A 19,000-nucleotide genomic window follows, 5' to 3' on the forward strand; every position below is an offset into this window, starting at 1 on the left:
ATTAGTATTTGAGAGACAAATTTAGTCTGCATCGCCAGTATGTTACAATTTAGTGATATTACATACTGTGTTTGCATTGTGATGTTGTGAAGTACATAAGGAATTTTTTTTTGGGGGGGGGGGGTTGTTGGTGTACATTCTATTGGCTGCCAGGCATAGACCTTTTCTTTTTCTTTTTGCAAAGTTTTCAAATTCCTACAGACCTACATGTCAGAAATATATTGTGTTCATTTCCAGTGATGGCCAAACTTGGCCCTCCAGCTGTTTTGGGACTACAATTCCCATCATCCCTGACCACTGGTCCTGTTAGCTAGGGATGATGGGAGTTGTAGTCCAAAAACAGCTGGAGGGCCAAGTTTGGCCATCACTGATTTAGACCTTGACTTCATTTATTTGCTTGTATCCATTGATTGGTCAGAGATTAGGCCCTCCCGGTTGATAAAGTGAACTCCACGACTGGGAGCCCATTGTCTTCCAGTTGTTGCCAAACAACAATTCGCTTCACCCCTGACCATTACCCATGCTGGCTTGACTGATTGGCGTTGGAGTCCAGCAACATCTGACAGGCACCAGATCCCCCATCACTGTCAGGGGTAACCACTCTCTTGCCACCCAGCCATATGCTTGAGCCCCTAGTTGGCAACTGGCATCCTTCAGCAGCTACCACTGCCCATTAGCCATTAGAGCATATCTGCATCAGCATAACATTGTTGTTTGAGATCAGTTGGCTTCTTCAGGCTGTTAGTAAGGCTGTAAAGATCAGGTTGGCTAAAAGACACTCCATGCACACATGGGAAATAAAAGTAAAGCTGGGTCTGAAATTTTAGAACAAAACAAGCACCCTGCAGAGGTAGACCCTAAGGCCTACTGATAAGACTTCCATGAAAATGGTCCTCTCTCCTCTCAAAGCCATCTGTGCCAGAGGTCATCCTTGCAACCTGTGGCAGTGAATGCCACATATAAATTAACTGTTCTGCAAAGAAGGGCTTTTTGTTTGTCCTGAATATCCTGCCAATTAGTTTAATTGGATGACCCTGGGTTCTAGTATTCTGAGGTGAGAGCAACCTCTCTCTATCCACTTCTTAAACACCATGAATTATCTTCTGATCAAAATGCAAATAACCACTTTATCATGTAGCAAAATTCAGTAGATACCCATTACCAGAGATTTTCAACCAACACAGACTCACTTCAATTAAAAAAGAAAATAAAGTGTAAGAGGGGAAAGTCAGTACGTATTAAAGCAATACAAAATTTAGTGTTCTGTTACTCTATTTTTTCAGCAAATAGCGCTCAAAGGGATTTGACCCACATCACGATTATGATTTTTTGCAATCCTCCTTGATCCACTCAGTGTCAACAAAAGGCAGGGAAGGTAGGAGAGAATTGCAAATTCCAGTTATTATTTTACAACTGCAGCAAGCTTAATCATAGATGAGCCTCTTGAACTATTTCTCATCCTTGAGAAGATATGAAATTAAGCAGCCAAATGGGACTCGAAAATGTGGTTGGAGCCTATTATTATTATTGATAATAATTTTCAGCCTAATGCTTTGCAGCAAGAAATTATGTAACCTTCTAAAGATTTTTTTTGGGGGAGGTGAACCCTGTGTTTACCTCACAGTGAGCACAAGACAGAATTGAATAGTGTAAATCAAAACCAAAGTGGACAGAAAAACATATCGGTTATGCATGTGACAAAAGTTTGGTTTATTCTATTCTTCTATTTTAACTACTTTGTCCGCAACAGAAAGACTATAAAAAAATAAAAAGTTATACTGCAATCCTATGCATATTGATTCAAAAGAAAGCACCCCCAAATTCAATGAGATTTTCTCCCACTGTAAGTGAGCATAAGATTGTAATGCTATCATTTTTATTTTTTAAAAGACAGCTCCTGCTAAAAGTGGGAATACAACCCTAAATGCTACTTCATTCTCAATATTGTTTTGGTGCTTGGATTATTGGAAGATCTTCATTTTAGCTGCCAGCCGACCAGGAATCAAATATCATTTTCGCCGGGACTGTGTCTTCAATGGCCATTCCTAAAATAAACAACAATTGACATCACAGTCAACAAGGATGAGGGGAACCCCACAATATTTTCTGGAAGAAAAGAATGATCAGATCATATACAAGTATTTTAAAATCTGTCACTTCTACTACATTCCACAATACCCCAAAGAGTCTGCATATTAAGCAAATTTGCACATAAATTGGTCCATCTGATACAGGTGTGGGGAACCATTAATCCTCCAGATGTTGAACTCCCACCATCCTGACCATTGACCATGCTTGCTGGGGCTGATGGGAGTTGTAATTTAGCAACAGCTGTAAGACCCAAGACTCTAATACTATCTACACCAGCCTTCCCTAGTATGCTGTCCTCGAGATGTTGGACACCAACTTCCACAGTGCCACCATGCATTTGAAGCACATAACTTCCCCCAAAGAATCCTGGGAACTGTAGTTTGTTAAGAGGGCTAGGAACTGTAGCTCCCAGGGTTCTTTGGAGGAAGCCATGTGCTTTAAGTCAGGGTTTCCCAAACTCGGGTCTCCAGCTGTTTTTGGCGAGGGAGGGGACCGACCACTGGACCTGCTAGCTAGGGATTATGGGAGTTGTAGTCCAACAACAGCTGGAGAACTAGATTTGGGAAACCCTGCTATAAGTGTACAGTGTGTAAAAAGAGATGGTTGGACAGTGTTCTCGAAGCCACAAACATGAGTCTGACCAAACTGCGGGAGGCAGTGGAAGACAGGAGTGCCTGGCGTGCTCTGGTCCATGGGGTCACGAAGAGTCGGACACGACTAAATGACTAAACAACAACAAGTGTAAAAAGGTAAAGGGACCCATGACCATTAGGTCCAGTCGTGACCAACTCTGGGGTTGCGGCGCTCATCTTGCTTTATTGGCCGAGGGTGCCGGCATACAGCTTCCGGGTCATGTGGCCAGCATGACTAAGCCGCTTCTGGAGAACCTGAGCAGCGCACGGAAACACCATTTACCTTCCCGCCGGAGCGGTACCTATTTATCTACTTGCACTTTGATGTGCTTTCGAACTGCTAGGTGGGCAGGAGCAGAGACAGGCAACGGGACCTCACCCCGTCGTGGGGATTCAAACCGCCGACCTTCTGATCAGCAAGTCCTAGGCTCTGTGGTTTAACCCACAGCACCACCCACGTCCCTGTACAGTGTGTAAGCAGCCTCAATTACTCCAGAGTGGCAAAAAAGATGACAAGACCCCAAAGACCCTCACCTAATTAATTGGCCTGCTGACCAACAATTGCAACCAACCCATGTCCCATTTTCAGGAAGTTGCCCTCCATGGAGCAAGAACAAAGGCAGCATGGCCCTGCCCACTGATCAAAGGGTTGCCAGCTCCACACCCTACAGGCACGAAGTCCATCTAGACTGCCAGCTGTTCTCAGGGAAGAAAGGCACACGCACAACTATTATTTAGCACCCAGGCTGTTCCAGAAGTACTTTCATTCATTTAAGAACTCACTTCAAAGGGAACTACTTCCTCTCTGGATCACAGCTCTAAAGCTAGTCCTGCAGAAAGGGGACAGCTCAGTTGGTAGAGCACAAGTCTCTTAATCTCAGGGTAGTGGGTTCGAGCCCGACATTGGACAAAACATTCCTGCATTGCAGGGGGTTGGAATAGATCAGGGTTTCCCTAACTTGGGTCTCCAGCTGTTTGTGGACTACAGTTCCCATCATCCCTGACCACTGGTCCTGCTAGCTAGGGATGATGGGAGTTGTAGTCCCAAAACAGCTGAAAACCCAACTTTGGGAAACCCTGTACTAGATAATCCTCGTGGTCCCTTCCAATTATTATTCAAGTTGTGCCTGGTGCCGATTGGCTGATGCCCCGCTTGGTGTCACAAAAAACCTCCCACCCAGTTCCTGGAAAGATTTTGCACTTTTATTTTTTAAAAAAATGAGGCAAAGGAATGGATAAATGCTTAATGTGACAGCTTGCCTGGAAGACAGGGCTATCAGCTACTGGGGAGGAGGAGGAGGAGGAGGAGGAGGAGGAGGAGGAGGAGGAGGAGAAGAAGGAGGAGTTTGGATTTGATATCCCGCTTTATCACTACCCAAAGGAGTCTCAAAGCGGCTAACATTCTCCTTTCCCTTCCTCCCCCACAACAAACACTCTGTGAGGTGAGTGGGGCTGAGAGACTTCAGAGAAGTGTGACTGGCCCAAGGTCACCCAGCAGCTGCATGTGGAGGAGCGGGGAAGCGAACCCGGTTCACCAGATTACGAATCCACCGCTCTTAACCACTACACCACGCTGGCTCTCATGAGTGCTGTGTCACTCATGCCCTGCTCTAGGGCTTCCCAGAGGCATCTGAGACAGGATGCTGGACTCGATGGTCTAATGGCCTGATCCAGCAGGACTCTTGTTAAGTTCTTAAGTCTTGGGGGGTGGGGAGAGATAGTTACGATCAGAGCTCAAGTAGCGTACAAAGACGAACAATACATTCATTCATCTTCGCTTCCCTGTTGATTCTAATGGCTTCTGTCTTGTGTCTTCGAGGAGGGAAAGAGGCATGTCTGCCTTTGTTAAATGGGGGGAATCCGTTGTCAGTTTGAAGATAATCGCCAGCATTCTCACGCAAGGAGGGGGGGGGGATAAATAATAAAGCGTTGTCTTGCACTCTTATTCATGCACAGCAAGGGGCCATTCTTACCCAGGGATTTGAACACAGTGGTTTCCTCACGCAAAGCTGGTTTTGTTCCCAGCACCACCTCACCCAGCTCTGCAAAAATCTCTGCCTGCAAAACAAACACAGACCTTTTGTCATCTTCCGGGGCCACCGTTTTCTGAGGTTCAGACTGAGCACGGCATGGCTTTCAAAGCCAAAACAGAACCGCAAGAGGAAGGTATCGAAAGACTTCAGGGAACCTGAGATTTTGCAGGAAATCCTGTTTTGTGGAGTGGGGAAAGAGTTTCGGGGTCTCCCCACGCTGAGCTCTGGCCCTGCCTTTAAATACAGTTACAGGTTCTTAAGGGTTCTTCAGATTTCAGTCCCCACAGAAAACCAGGCCTGGCACCAGCACCTGGCACCCTCAGGTAGCTAGCAGAGACTGAGGGTCCAGATATCTACCCTGAATGGCTCAGTCTGTGTAAACCACCATTTTAACTTTCCCACAATCCCCCTGGTGTAGAGTCACTCCTGGGGATTGTGGGAAATTAAAATGGCAGCTCCAATGGAAGTAACAATGCTACAACAGGGGGATTGTGGGAAATTTAATTTGATGGAACGGTGAGGTAAACCTGTGGCCAGCGCCCCACAAAATATAGGAGTCCTTCAGAGGGTCCTTTGCCAAAATTTCCCCTCAAACTTGGGGTCATCCCCACAGAAATCTCCAAAAGTATTTGGGGCTACCTTGGGCAAAGGTGTCAGGAACTTCACTCAAAGTTTATTGGTAAAAGAAGGAGACACACAACTCTCCACTCCCCGCCCCTGCTTGCTTACCCCCGATAAAATGACGTCTCCTGATTCACGGATAGCAGCCTCTCTCGAATCGACGTACAACACAGAGTTCCTCATCACATCGTCGTCCAGCTCCCGCCAGTCAGGCCTGCTTGCTCCAATGGCTAAAAGTCAGAATCAAACAAATTGGAGATTTATCTCCCAAGATGAAAAGGGTTAAGACAATCACCCCAACCTTATGGGTACAATTTGTTCACAATTGACAATTGCCTTTAAATGACTCTTGCAGAGCAGGAGCGATATTAATGCTTAACACACAAAGGGTGCTGAATGACTCCAGGCTGAACCATGGGCTTCGTTCATGCTCTTGTATCATTTACAGTAGCCACATCTACACCATATACGGAAAGCAGTATCATACCACTTTAAACCCAGATGGCTTCCCCCAAAGAATCCTGGGTGCTGTAGTTTATTAAGGGTCATTAGGAGATCCCTGTTCTCCTCACAGACCTACGATTCTCTCTTTTTTTCATTTCACATTTATTTTCTTTTGCAACACACACACACACAACATTAAAAAAGAAAACTTAAAAAGAAAATACAAAACCAATACGAAAAAAATAATGAATATGTAACCATATTTCAGTTCTTCTTTTCTTCTAGTTGACTTCCTTCGTCCTCACCGGGGGGCTGCTTTCATATTTAGTAAACTGTTTCCTTCTCACTTCACCCCCCCCACCCCTTTTCTTTCCATTTTAAGCTTTTATACCATAATTTGTTTTGCAAAACTTAATCAAAACAAGTCCAGATATTAATTTGAGAGCACTGCTTTTTAAGATAATCTCTGTATTTTTCCCATTCTTTTTGAAATTTTTGTTTAGACTGACCCCTAATTGCATCTGCCATTCTAGCCATCTCAGTGTAATCAAATAATTTTTCTTGCCATTCTTTTTTTGTTGGTGCTGTCTCATTTTTCCAATTTTTTACAATTAGGGTTCTCGCTGCCACTGTTGCATATAGGAATTATTTTCCTGTTTTCCCTAATGATATCTGAATCTAGTATACCCAATAAAAAAGCTTCTTCCTTTTTTCTTTTTCTTTTTGCAAAAGTTTATTTAAATATTTTATTTAACTCTTCATATACCATATGCCAGAAACCCTTAAGTTTGTCACAGGTTCACCTACAATTCTCAATGAAACCTATGAACCTAGACTGGCCCCACCTCCGAGACCACTCCCCACATAAAATCCTGCCTGCGAAGATGGAAGCAGTTGGCTCAGACTGGCTCCATTCATCCTAAACTGGGATAGCTCACTTCAAGTTCAGCCAAGAGCGGAAGTGGCAAGCATACCAAAATGGAGGCAGGGTCTACTTGGTAGCACAAGGTCTCCCAGCCCCAAGTCTTCTCCTCACAACGAGGAAGCCAGACTTCTCATGTGCAATCCCAGACCCACAGATTTTGTTTTGGTTTTTTTCCCCAATAGATTTTTATTAAGATTTTAAAGGTTACAAAAAGAAAAAAATAAAGAACATATTTAAACAGAAAAAAACAAAGGGGGGAAAAAACAGAAAAAAGATGCAGATAATTAAAAAAAAATCAATCCTTTACATAACTTTATTTCCTTTGCTTATTTCCTTGACCTCCTCACACCTCCCTTTTTTGTATTCTAATTCAATTAGATATTTCAGCAAATCCTTTCCATCTTTATTTCTATCCTAATGATTTGTCTTAATATACTATAATTTAACGTTCTGTTCTTTCACCAATTAACAATCCATAAGGGCGCCTTATGAAGACATAGCTCTAAAGGGAAAGAGGGAAAGGGGGCAGGGGGAAGAAAAAACAAATTACGCATTCTTCTGCTTAACAGATCTTCAACTTACAGCTGATGCCACTGGTGGTTCTGGCTGTCTTGCCCTCAATAAAGAGCATGTAACTGTTTTACATATATTTTTACATATATTTGCGAACTGCTTCAGGGTGTCTCGTTGCAAATGAGTTGTAAGTGAAATTGACCAAAATTAATTCCAATAAAAAGAGCTCCCATCAGCTCGCAGCAAAAATATAAAATAAAATAAATAAAGAGCAGTCCTTCCCCAAAAGCACTCTTTCCTCTCAGATAAGATCCTGCCATACAGTTCTTCCTTCAGACAACTGGCATGATGTTAGTCAGAATCCTCACGAGAGGCAATAGAATCCTATACTACTGGATCAGGGCAGGCTTAGCTATTTGGCAAAGTGTTTTGTTTTGTTTTAATGTACCAATGTTGCACAATTTCAACCCATCATCTGGTTGAAAGCCCTTATTCATGTGACAATATTTGATTGCATCACTTGAAATTTTAGGAGAGATTTTGCTGTAGGGCTGTTGTTGTTGTTTTGTTTTCATCCAAAACCTATAATTAAGGAGAATAAGCCACCATCAGCCTCCTTTTAAGCCGATATAAAGAAAGCAACAGAAAGCAGCTATACAAAACAGAGAAAGACTCACATATTTTTCTGAAAACCTGCTCAAGCATTAGGAATGAGTTCCTAATGTGTGGTGACGCAAGGAGAGGCAGCCCTTTGTTTATGTGTTGCGGTGGTGAACGAGGACACCAATTGTCCCCTGACCCTTTGTGGTGTGCCTCTACACAATATGAAGAATCCATCACACAAAGCATTGATTATGAAGGGGTGGGTGGAAATCGGTCAGACAGTGATGAAATCTCGAATTGCACCTCCCATTCGCTTCCATGAATCCCTTTCTATGTCCTTGGCAGACAACGCAGGACAGAAGTGGAGTGGGCGATATGATGCAACTAGATTCTAATCAGAGAAGAAATTAATACACACAATTAGCTGAAGTTCATTAATCTCAGTGTAAAGAAGGGAGACATCTGCAGGGACCTTTTAACCCTGGGAGGTCACTTCAGGAAGTAAAATGAGAATAAACCAGAGTTCAAAGAAATTTTCCAAGAAAGAACCGGCCGGTTCTTCATCTGCTGTGAAGGTATTCATCAGAGAATAGAGCCAAACCCTGAAAAGAGATGTGATTGGTCCCCACTCAGAGAACTCACAATGGAAGGAGGAGCCAACTCCTAGAAGCCGAGGGCCCCCCCCCAATAATATACTTGAGGGGGCTGCCCCTCAAAGTTAATGGGCATTGCTGTTCAAATGGGATGTGCACGCTGTGTCTTGTGATTGACAGGGCAGGTTGGGGTGGTTTTTACCTAGGGCTCCCCAATATTATATTCAAATTGATGTGCCTATCATTAAATTCTGTACTGAATAATTAGTGAATGTGGAATACAGGTGAGCCTCAGGAATGTTTTTATGTTTTCTACATTGTGTATCCTACCGATTTTAACAGACTGCGGTACAATGTTAGTGTGCCTCGCATTGTTATTGTAAACAGATTAGCACCCCCTCTTTAAAACCAGTTAATCTGGATCAGCTAATCCTTTGCAAGATGCTTTAGCTAAAGCTCATTAAAGCAAGGTGCTTTTCTTTTTTCCTTTTCCAACTAAGCCTATTTCTGGGAGCAGTGCTAATACTTTTGTTGAATATTGACGGCCAATCTTGCACCACACCTAGATCCTTCTGCTCAAGGTTAGGACAACAGTCTCATTACTCCACTTATGCTACTGCTTCCGACTGTTTCTTGGGAAGAAAGGCTTGTTGTCACCGCTGACCAGCTGATAAGAGCATATGTAGCTAAGAGTACGGTGGATCATGTTGATGTCCCATCTAGTCCAGCATCCTGTTCTTACGGTGGCCAACCAGATGTCTGTGGCAAAGTCCCCAAGCAGGACCTGAAGCCACAGCTCTCTCCCCTTCCTGTGGTTGCCAGCAAATGGTATGCAAAAGCATTGCTACCTCTGACCATGGAGACAGAACATAGCCATCATGGCCAACAGCCATCAGTTTCCCCCTCCTCCATCATGGTGACATCAGGAGATGGACAAGTGAGTGGCTTTGCCCAGCTGAGATGTTGGCCAGAGAGGGGGAATCAAGGATCCTGACTCCTTGCTTTAAATCCTTCAGTAAAGGAGAGTCCATCACTTCCAAAGGAGCCTGCTTCTGTGTTGAACAGCTCAAATTATTTGGAAGCTCTCCCTAACGTTTAGCCAAAAAACCCTCCCTTGTCACTTTAAGGAGCTGTTTTGGAACACCAGAAAACAGGTCCCATCCCCCCTAGTGTTTGGACCACATCATGCTCCCTGGTTCCAACAAAGTCAAGCACCCCTTTACGTATCCAGAGAGAGAGAAATCCATGCACAAAGTGTACATTACCATTGATATGGGCTCCAGGCTTCACCCATTCTCCATGCAAAATTGGCTTTGTTGCCATTGTGACTGTTACGATCACGTCCGCCCCAGTGACAGCCTCCTGAGCAGAAGAGCAGACTTGGACTGGCCCATGAACTGAGTGAGCAAACTTCTCTGCCTTCTCCTTGGTCCGATTCCAGATCTTCACCTACAAGGGAAATGGAGCGGCATAAAATCTTGGCCTCAAGGAAGTCCTACAACGTGGACGGGGGACCTGTGGACACTTTTCCAGGAGAGTGCAAACACAAGAAAATGCATAAAATTAATTTGCCAGTCCCTAATGCATTCCTCGGCCAGGCTTGGCCCCATGCAATGGCAGTGAGGTCCAGGACTCCAGGACCAGGTAAAAGAAGCAGCAACATGCAATCAGAAGATGGACAGTGGCTTCAAGTGTTGTAACAGGGTATTTTATATCCCTGGGATCATAGAAGCATAGAATTGGAAGGAAACTGGAAGGTACCCCAAGGGTCATCTAGTCCAATCGCTTGCAGTGCAGGAATCATCCCTGACAGATGGCCATCCAACCCCTGTTTGAAAACCTCCAGTGAAGGAGAGTCCTTCTTCCCAGGTACAGTCTTACCTTGGTTGACAAACGCCTTGGGAGTTGAACGTTTTGGCTCCCGGACGCCACAAACCTGGAAGTGAGTGTTCTGGTTTGTGAATGTTCTTTTGGAACCCGAATGTCTGGCGTGGCTTCCACGGCTTCTGATTGGCTGCAGGAACTTCCTGCAGCCAATCGGAAGCTGCACCTTGGTTTCCAAACGTTTTGGAAGTTGAATGGACTTCTGGAACGGATTCCATTCGGCTTCCAAGGTACGACTGTAGTCCTTTCCACTATCAAACAGCTCTTACTGTCAGAGAGTTTTTCCTAATATTTAGTTAGACTCTCCTTTCTTGTCACTTGAATCCATTGGTTCAGATCCTAACCTCTGGAGAAGCAGAAAACAAGCTTGCTCCATCTTCCATGTGCCAGCCCTTGAGATGTTTGAATATGGCTCTCATATGTCCACTCAGACTTCAAACCAGCCAACCCAAGGCTTCTTAGATGTCTATTTTTTTGCTCTAAGAGGTGAGAAGAAAGGTGGGTGGTCTCTTGCCTCCACAGCTGAATTTTATTATTACCTCTGCAGCTGAATGGTATTCTTGCAATTGCTATAATCTCAAGTGGGCCTGGCCAGTCAAGGAGATAAGCAGGAGTCAACAATCTGTGCACGCACTCTAAGGAAGCCAGGCCAGAATGTCTACAAAGTAATTCCAACCTTTCCTTACTCTCTCCTCCCTTGTAGCACCAGGCCAGGCCTTGCCACCCCCACCAGGCACTAATCTGGCACAGGATACCTGATCCCATCAAAAACAACACAGAGTTCATTTCTGGAACGGAAAACAAATCCCCAGGCTACATCTTCAGCAGCTGTGAAAAACATGGAAATCATGGAAGTCAATTTGCTGGCAACGGTTTCTTTTTTGATCCCTGTAATGCTGGTGCTGACTTTGTTCTCTCTCAGATTTTCTCCGCAGGATGAGTAGAAGTGAAAGAAGAAAATAGTAATTAACTCTGTAAACTAGACTGTTGAAAGAGAAACTTATACAATATTGTAGTATACCTAAGAACCCTTGATAATTGGTTCGATTTTATCAGTGCTGCAGCCTCTGCTAAAATGTCTTATTCTTTCTTTGCAAAACTGGGAGTGGGAGGAACAAATCCCTGAGAGGCTGAGATGCCCTCAGAGATATCTTCTTGCATAACTCTATGCCATGATTTACACTTGGCTCCAGCTGGTGAATTTTGGGTGTCCTAAGAAACAAAGCAGACCCCACAATCTTGAAGTATGCCCACCCCTGATTAAGAGATTAAGGGGGGAGGGACCAAAAGGTGCCTGACAAACCAACAGGTACTCTGTGCGTGCTAGAAATACCTAAGGCAGAGGCTATTGCTGAGTGGTAAATTTGTTAAAAAATAAATAAAAATCAGTTGGTTTAATTGAACTTCCTACCTCCTTAAACGAGAACATCTCTGTGAAAATCTCATAGTGGCTGTTGGCTTGAACACCAGCTCCTAGGATACACAGCACTTCAGAATCCACCGGCATTAAGAACTGAAAATATATCCAACAGGGGAAGGTAAAAAAACTCGTTCATATGGCACCTTTCATATTAACAACTTTTGTCAACCCTAAAGTTCATAGCCTTTTATTGGGGTAGGGAACACCCAGCCTGCTGATCAATCCTGGCCTGCTGGGTGGGGGGGCGTTTCCAATTTGGCCCACCATGCCATTTTCCAGGGCCGTCTTTACCCGGGGGTGCAAGGGGTGCGAGACACCCGGGTGCTGAATTCTGGGGGGCACCAGGTCCCACTGCTGAACCCACCTAAGCTCTTAACTATCTGCCTGTTATGAAATAATAAATAATTTTGATCAAGCTAGAAAAACAAAATACATATATACCTAGGTATTACCAAAATGCATACCTACTGTTTCATTAAAGGCACTTGTCATTCACAACAGGGGTGCTTGTCAGACTCAACGACAGCTCTTGACATTAACTCTTGAAATTAACTCTTATATCAAAATATTATGTTAGGTGCCTAAACAATAAAGGTAAAGGGACCCCTGACCATTAGGTCCAGTCGTGACCGACTCTGGGCTTGCAGCAGTCAACTCGCTTTATTGGCCGAGGGAGCCGACATACAGCTTCCGGGTCATGTGGTCAGCATGACTAAGCTGCTTCTGGCGAACCAGAGCAGTGCACGGAAACGCTGTTTATCTTCCCGCCGGAGTGGTACCTATTTATCTACCTGCACTTTGATGTGCTTTCAAACTGCTAGGTTGGCAGGAGCAGGGACCCAGCAATGGGAGCTCACCCCGTCGCGGGGATTCGAACCACCGACCTTCTGATTGGCAAGTCCTAGGCTCTGTGGTTTAACCCACAGCGCCACCCGCATTCCACCTAAACAATACTTATAAGTTTAAGTGTAGTGGTGTTGTATACTTAAGTATAAGTATATTGTAAATAAATGAGCAAATAAAGAAGTTTGTTTCTTTTTCCTCCCTTCTTTCGTAAACAAGAGATAAGGCGTAAGTGTGGTGTCTGACATAAGTATAATAAAAGTTAATTTGGGGGCTAAACTAAATTTGGGGGCGCTGGGTGGATTTTTGTACCCCAACAGCGCATATGGTAAAGACAGCGCTGCCGTATTCCCCAAACCACAATCCCTTTCTTCGTCCCACTTAATAAAAAGCACCCACCTTGGTGGCTATTGCAGAAACAGCCGCCGTCCGTTTGGCTGTTATGACGCTACCATCCATGACCTTTCCAAAGGAGAACATCAAACAGAACGAAAAGAAAAACGGCAAGATGCAAGATTAAATACAAAATGCTTTTCCTCAGGCGTACAAGGCCCATCCATGCAACACCTTAAAGTTGTATCATGCCACTTTAAACAGTCATGGCTTCCTCCCAAAGGATCCTGGGAAGTGTGGCTTGTTAAGCTGAGAGGCACTAGGAGATCCATGTTCCCTGCAGAGAACTACAATTCCCAGATTGGATTGACAGCCAATCCCTCTTTCAAGGGAATACCCCTCACACATTGATAGAGGTGGGGGCCAAGCTCTTCGCCACCCTACATGTACCAGGCAGTGGTGACTAGGGCCCTGTGGGACTGATTGGAAGGGAGGCAAGGAGTCCAACAGTAGGTGGCGCCAGAGATAATGACAGACAGAGCCTGTCTATCCCCTAGTTTTGTCCCCATCTCCTACCTGATGGGTTCTGCAAGCACAACTCTGAGATTAGGGAGGAGGAGGAGGAGGAGGAGAAGGAGGAGGAGGAGGAGGAGGAGGAGGAGGAGGAGGAGGAGGAGGAGAAAGCTGACAGCCAGGGCCACCTCCTGGACTGAATGCAAGGAAAAAGGTAGGCAGGAGGTCAGCTGGTTGAGGGCAGCCTGAGGTTGGTGGAGCTAAAGCAGTTCAAATTGTGCCCACTGTTGCCTTGGGAGACTTACAGCTTTGAGAGTGCCATTGCTTGGCTCAAACAGGAGCACTGTTGCTTGATGGGAAGGAACTGCAGGATCCGTCACGTGCTCATAAAAGGTCACCAGCTTGGTTGTCAAAGCATCATCTTTCTCACTGTAGGCAGGCATGATCCCTAAAAAGCTTACAAGCAGAAGACAGAGGCGGCGCGATGATCATTCGAGTGTGGTCTCTTCCCTCAGCAACTAAGATAGCAAGTTAATCTAAAACTTTAAAGGAAGTGTAATGAATAACTTAAGTCACCAGGGCTGGCACAAGGTCTGAGGGCTCTTTCATAAGTGCTGGCCAGTGTGGCCATCTGCTTTTAGTGGCGCCCCTCCAGGAGGAGTCCTAGGAAGCTTATTTTCATGGTGCCAGCAGCTCCAGGAGGTAACAGTTTTCCCCTGCCAATGCCTTCATTGACACATACTGCCAAGCCAATGACTGGCACAGGGAGGACCAGAGATTTCCTACCCCTGTTTTATAGGCAGCCCAAGGCAGGTGTCAGCGAAAGACCTTGGAAATTATTTCTATGTTCATTTCTTTACTGAATTTTTACCCTGCCTTGTCACGAATTCTCTGCGGCGCTTTAGCAGAAATGCTCAGAGTTCCAGGTTCTTCAGTGTGGTGCAGTATATTTATTGTGAGCTATATATATACAAATATATACAATAATCTACAGGCTGTAATACACGAGCAGTTCATACAGTCAAACAGAGTACCTGGCTGCACCTTAAGGCAAATAGGAAGACCTTTCTATCTCTCTCTCTCTGACCACACACTTCTACACCACCCACTTACTGCTGGACAGGTTTCCCTTTTAAACCGATGACAGCCAATCAACAGCCAATCTTTCTGACTCAGCACTTCCATAGAAAGTATTGTAGGCTGATAGCAGCAGCTAGCAAACTCAAGCCTGCAGACTTACTATCTCACACAGCATTCTGTGAATTCCTCCCAAAGAAGCCCAGGGTAGCAAAGCGTTCAGGAACTTGTTTTCTCTTTCCCCCCACAAAAGAAGTCTTCTAAAATCGCAGGCTAAGCTTTTGCAACAATTTGTTTAAGGTTCAGCAAAGCAGGTTGGCAGGTCTGCTGTGGGTGTGTGAATTTGGAGAGCAGCATTTTCTGGGAGACAGTCCACACACACACACACACACACACACACACACACACACACACACAATGTTGCCACAATCAATCTGTTCTCATGTTCTAGCAGACCACAAGGCTGCTGACTGTCATTCTCAACAGCTCACAATTTGGTTAGCTCATTTTTACGTGCAAACTGCTTGGGTGACTGAATTCTACTTGGAAAGAACAACAGTTTGGAACTGTACAGAGTCAATCAAAGCAGAAACCTGTGTGCCATCAGCACAGTGAGCATTCATCCTCTGGGCACAACAAGGATTTTGGGGACACCCTAAAGACTCAGAGTGCAACCATAACACCCTGATTAATGTCTGCACAGGCAGTCAAGAAACTGGTGCGGAGAGTTCCAAAAATGGGCATTATGGGGTGTGTGGCAGAGCTGGGTCAGCCACAGATCTGCAGGATCCTAAGCCAATCAGTTTCCCAGAGAAGGGCTCAATTACACCACCTTGAAAGGTTGCAAAAAAAAATGTTCCTACATCTTCCAGCTTGGCCAGCAGGCTGCGGATGCTTCCTAGGCTGGCTTCATTAATTACAAACCTTGAAATTTTGGGTCCCCTCCATAAGGGTGCCAAAGTTTTGCAGCCGCTTTGTAGCGCAAACCCTGCATTTTATAGCGTGCCACGCCCCCAACTGAGTAATTAATACAACAAGCTGTGGTTCGAAGTTAACACCCAGAAATCCAAACTTGTCCAATTCACTCCAAACTGGTGCCAAAGTTTTATAGCTGTGTTGTAGGATTTTGTCGTTTCAGCGCTTGCAGTTAATGAAGCTTCCCAGGCCCTCTTCCAAGAATTCTCTGCCCATCTACAATCCTATGCCCACTTTCCTAGGAGTAAGCCCCACTGAACTCAACAGGGCTTACTTCAGAGAGCACACAGAGGCATAGAATTGTAGAGTTGGAACATACCCAATGGGTCATCTAGTCCCCAATGCTGGAATCGCATGTGCAGGCATGCACTCAAATGTGCGTTCATGGACTCTAGGGTCCAAAAGGGAACAAAATGGGGAAAGTACAGCCTTTGATGACTGTAGGTAAAAAAATTCTAAAAAGCAAAAGTGACCTTTTGCAATGGGTGGAAGACAGACAGCACAATTCTATGCATGTTCATTCACAAAACTGGATGCATGCGTTAGTCGTGCTTAGAGCGGACCCCATGAAATCACTTGTACTTAAAGTTAGTAACTGCTGAGAGCACAACTCAGCACTGCTCACTCCCTTTCTTCCCTGTGCAGCGAAAACAGCAATTGCTTTTATTATGAACACGTTATGAAATTCAGCAAAATAAAACCCAACAATTATATGACTATACCTGAAACTGGTTTGTACATGCCCGTCCGGATTCCTTATTTTGTTGTATTTACTTTACTGAACATTAACATGTGCCAATTTTAAATATATATGGTTTAAAACTTGTAAATTGTATGTGTAAGAATAGTTATTTCTTCTTCGTTGTTTGTCTTTTTTAATTGCTAAGTTGCCCCATCGATGTCAACACATCTACTCAAAGCGTGACTAACACCACAATTTTTAACCATGTCTACTCAAGGTCCATGGGGTCACAAAGAGTCAGACACAACTAAACAACAATAACTCAAAAGGAAGCTTTATTGAATGCATAGGGAGCTCATTCCCAGGTAAAGTGGGTTTAGCATAGCAGAGTATGGCTAGATCTAACCTATAACCAGATCCCATGGATTTACTCCCAGGGAAGCCCACGGAGTGCTGCGGGCACAAAAAGATCCCAGTTTCTCCAGGTTAATTTCGTCCGCTTAACGAACATCCGTAGCAAACGTCAACCAGCTTTAGTAGTGCTGGGAGCTGACCCGCGGTTGAAATTCTTGGAACGAATTCCACCGGGTCTCCTCTTATGTAAGACTTACTGTAGTTGGATTGCATTCAGCTAACTTGTACTCAGAGCGGACCAGTTAATAAGCGTGAATAAGTGGGGTCCATTAGATCCAATGGGTCTACTCTGAGTAGCAGTAACTTGAATCCAGGAGTGCCAGCTCCCGCGACCGGGGATACCCTGGGTCGTGGGTGCCAGGCACGCTGTACCGAAATATGTGGGTGCCCGGCCCCTTATGGGGAATTTTGTGGGTGCTGGGGCACCCAGAGTCCCAAGGAGTTAGCACCTATGTTTGAAACCCATTCATTATCTTTATTGCATAAGTCATGGCGGGTGGGGGGACATCCCTACAAACCGACCCCCCCCCCAAAAAAACCCTCCCACATCACCTGGGGATATACCTAGCAGGAAATCCCCATCCCGATCCCGGATCCTCACCCGCTGTACTTCTGGATCGGCACCACGGTGCGCACCGGCTGCACGACGCCTCCCTCGGCGCCGCTGGAGAAGCTGGCCAGGGCCGTGGCCAGGGCGGGGACGAGCCGGCTGGCGGCGGGGAAATGCTTCTCCACTTCTCCGGCCGCCAGGAAAACGGGAGGCGGCACGGCGAGGCTCATGGTGGGGACTGCGGAGAGCAGAGGCGGCGGCGCCCGGTGCCCCTCGACGGAGAGCCGCCCGCTGCCAGGCGCCCCCACCCGCCCCGTCTCGCCGCCCAGCACCCCCTGGCGGACGAGGCGCCTGCTGCTCCCGACGGAGCTGCTCCGGGACCTCTGAGCAGGGAACCCCCACGAAGGTCCTCGGAGGGTTGCCAGCTTCGATCTGGCAAAATACAGGACCGGTTGGGGGAAGCGGTTTTCTCCCCGCACCCGGTGCAGAAGTGACTTCAAAGCAAATAAACTGCAATCTGTTGCAACCTAACGGGGTGGCCCTCTGGAATTTGCCTCTCTCTCACACACAACTACCTGAATTTGTAAATCTGTCTGCACTTGGCTACCCAGAGCCCCGAGCGTAGCCAAGGGGGGCAGGGAGGGGCAGCTGCAACCCGTTAAATCAATAAAATTCAATAAAAATACATAGCAAACTGAGGTGTCCCCCCCCCAACAAAAATCCTGGCTAGACCCATGCCCAGAGCTTATGCATGACTTCCATTGTTGGAAGTCGCCCAGAGTGGCTGGGGAAGCCCAGCCAGATGGGCGGGGTACAAATAAATTATTGTTGTTGTTGTTGTTGTTGTTGTTGTTGTTGTTGTTGTTATTTCACGCACTCTTTCCAACACATTCGGTTGGAGAGGATCCCTAACGGCAGAGAGACAGACAGACAGAGAAGACCTGAAATAAAGGACAAAACTGTATCATTAGAGGACATAGCATTTTACACTGCAATACAGGACAATTCTGTATTATACAGGACAGGTGCAAACCCTGCTATGGACGGATCTACTGTGAAAAAAATGAAACTTAAGCTTCAGGGCCCCTAATCCTCGAGGGACCCCAGAAGCGACTTTAGTCCACATTGCTTAAGCTTTTTGGGTCTACTGGACCCAACTGGAGTTGCACGACTCAAATTGATTATTATTTTTATTGTATATATTTCAAAAGTCCCAAAGTTTGAGAGTCAGCAGCACAGGTGTTGTAAAGGTGTGGTGATCTGAATAAGGCAACAGTGGTGACCAAGACCTTGTTGTTGGTTGTGAAGGTTAGGCATGCCTGTTGATTTCGATGGGTTGCCCATAGCTAACTTTTACTTATAGCTGACCTGTTGATATTAATAGAACTAAGTTAATCATGTCTTAATTTCAAAGAGTCAACTCTGAGTAGGTCCAACAGTGCATAGAACCCAAAGGCTTTTTTTATTAGGCATTCCAGGCTGTGAAACTCTCTTCCCGCATGGGTTCCCTTAACTCTTGCACTCTTAAGCTAAAGGCAGATCCTAAAACCTTTTGACTCTGCCAGACTTAAGCTGTGGATTAATGTCCAGCCTCCCTGTTTTTATGCTCAGCTGTTTAGTCCATGCTTTGGGTCCTGTTGTGCAAATCAGACTTCGGTCATTCCAACTGGGTTTGTGTGTTTTTCCGTCATTTTGCTTTACTGTACTTCATGAACTTAAGGAAAGCAGGGAATGTATTGTGATGAAGATAAAAATGGAAAATTTAATGAAAACTATTTAAGAAAAGAAAAGCAGGGAATGAATTCTGAAATATAAATAAACTGTGTGCAAGAGAAAGAGAGAACCTTCTGTTGA

General features: G+C 45.3%; 1 protein-coding gene across 1 annotated transcript; it reads right to left on the minus strand.

Annotated features, from left to right (window-relative positions):
- Window positions 1-1,686: 1,686 nt before the first annotated feature.
- Window positions 1,687-17,455, minus strand: CRYM (crystallin mu). Its single transcript, XM_081840015.1, has 8 exons — window positions 17,198-17,455; window positions 13,754-13,904; window positions 13,002-13,064; window positions 11,751-11,852; window positions 9,721-9,904; window positions 5,486-5,607; window positions 4,697-4,781; window positions 1,687-2,045 (listed from the first exon to the last, which is right to left on the minus strand). Exons 1-8 carry the CDS (start codon window positions 17,374-17,376, stop codon window positions 1,981-1,983), a joined length of 951 nt encoding a protein of 316 aa, XP_081696141.1. The 5' UTR covers window positions 17,377-17,455; the 3' UTR covers window positions 1,687-1,980.
- Between the last annotated feature and the right edge of the window lie 1,545 nt (window positions 17,456-19,000).

Source organism: Podarcis erhardii (assembly GCF_964252035.2).
Source record: "Podarcis erhardii genome assembly, chromosome: 14".
Taxonomy (NCBI): domain Eukaryota; kingdom Metazoa; phylum Chordata; class Lepidosauria; order Squamata; family Lacertidae; genus Podarcis; species Podarcis erhardii.

Bases quoted from the DNA above. Each gene is read 5' to 3' on its own strand.
- CRYM (XM_081840015.1), bottom strand. From the start codon at position 17,376: ATGAGCCTCGCCGTGCCGCCTCCCGTTTTCCTGGCGGCCGGAGAAGTG. The intron at 13,905-17,197 runs GTGAGGATCCGG...TCTGCTTGTAAG, and splicing joins CCGATCCAGAAGTACAGCGG to CTTTTTAGGGATCATGCCTG. The intron at 5,608-9,720 runs GTAATGTACACT...TCTGACTTTTAG, and splicing joins GCCTGGAGCCCATATCAATG to CCATTGGAGCAAGCAGGCCT.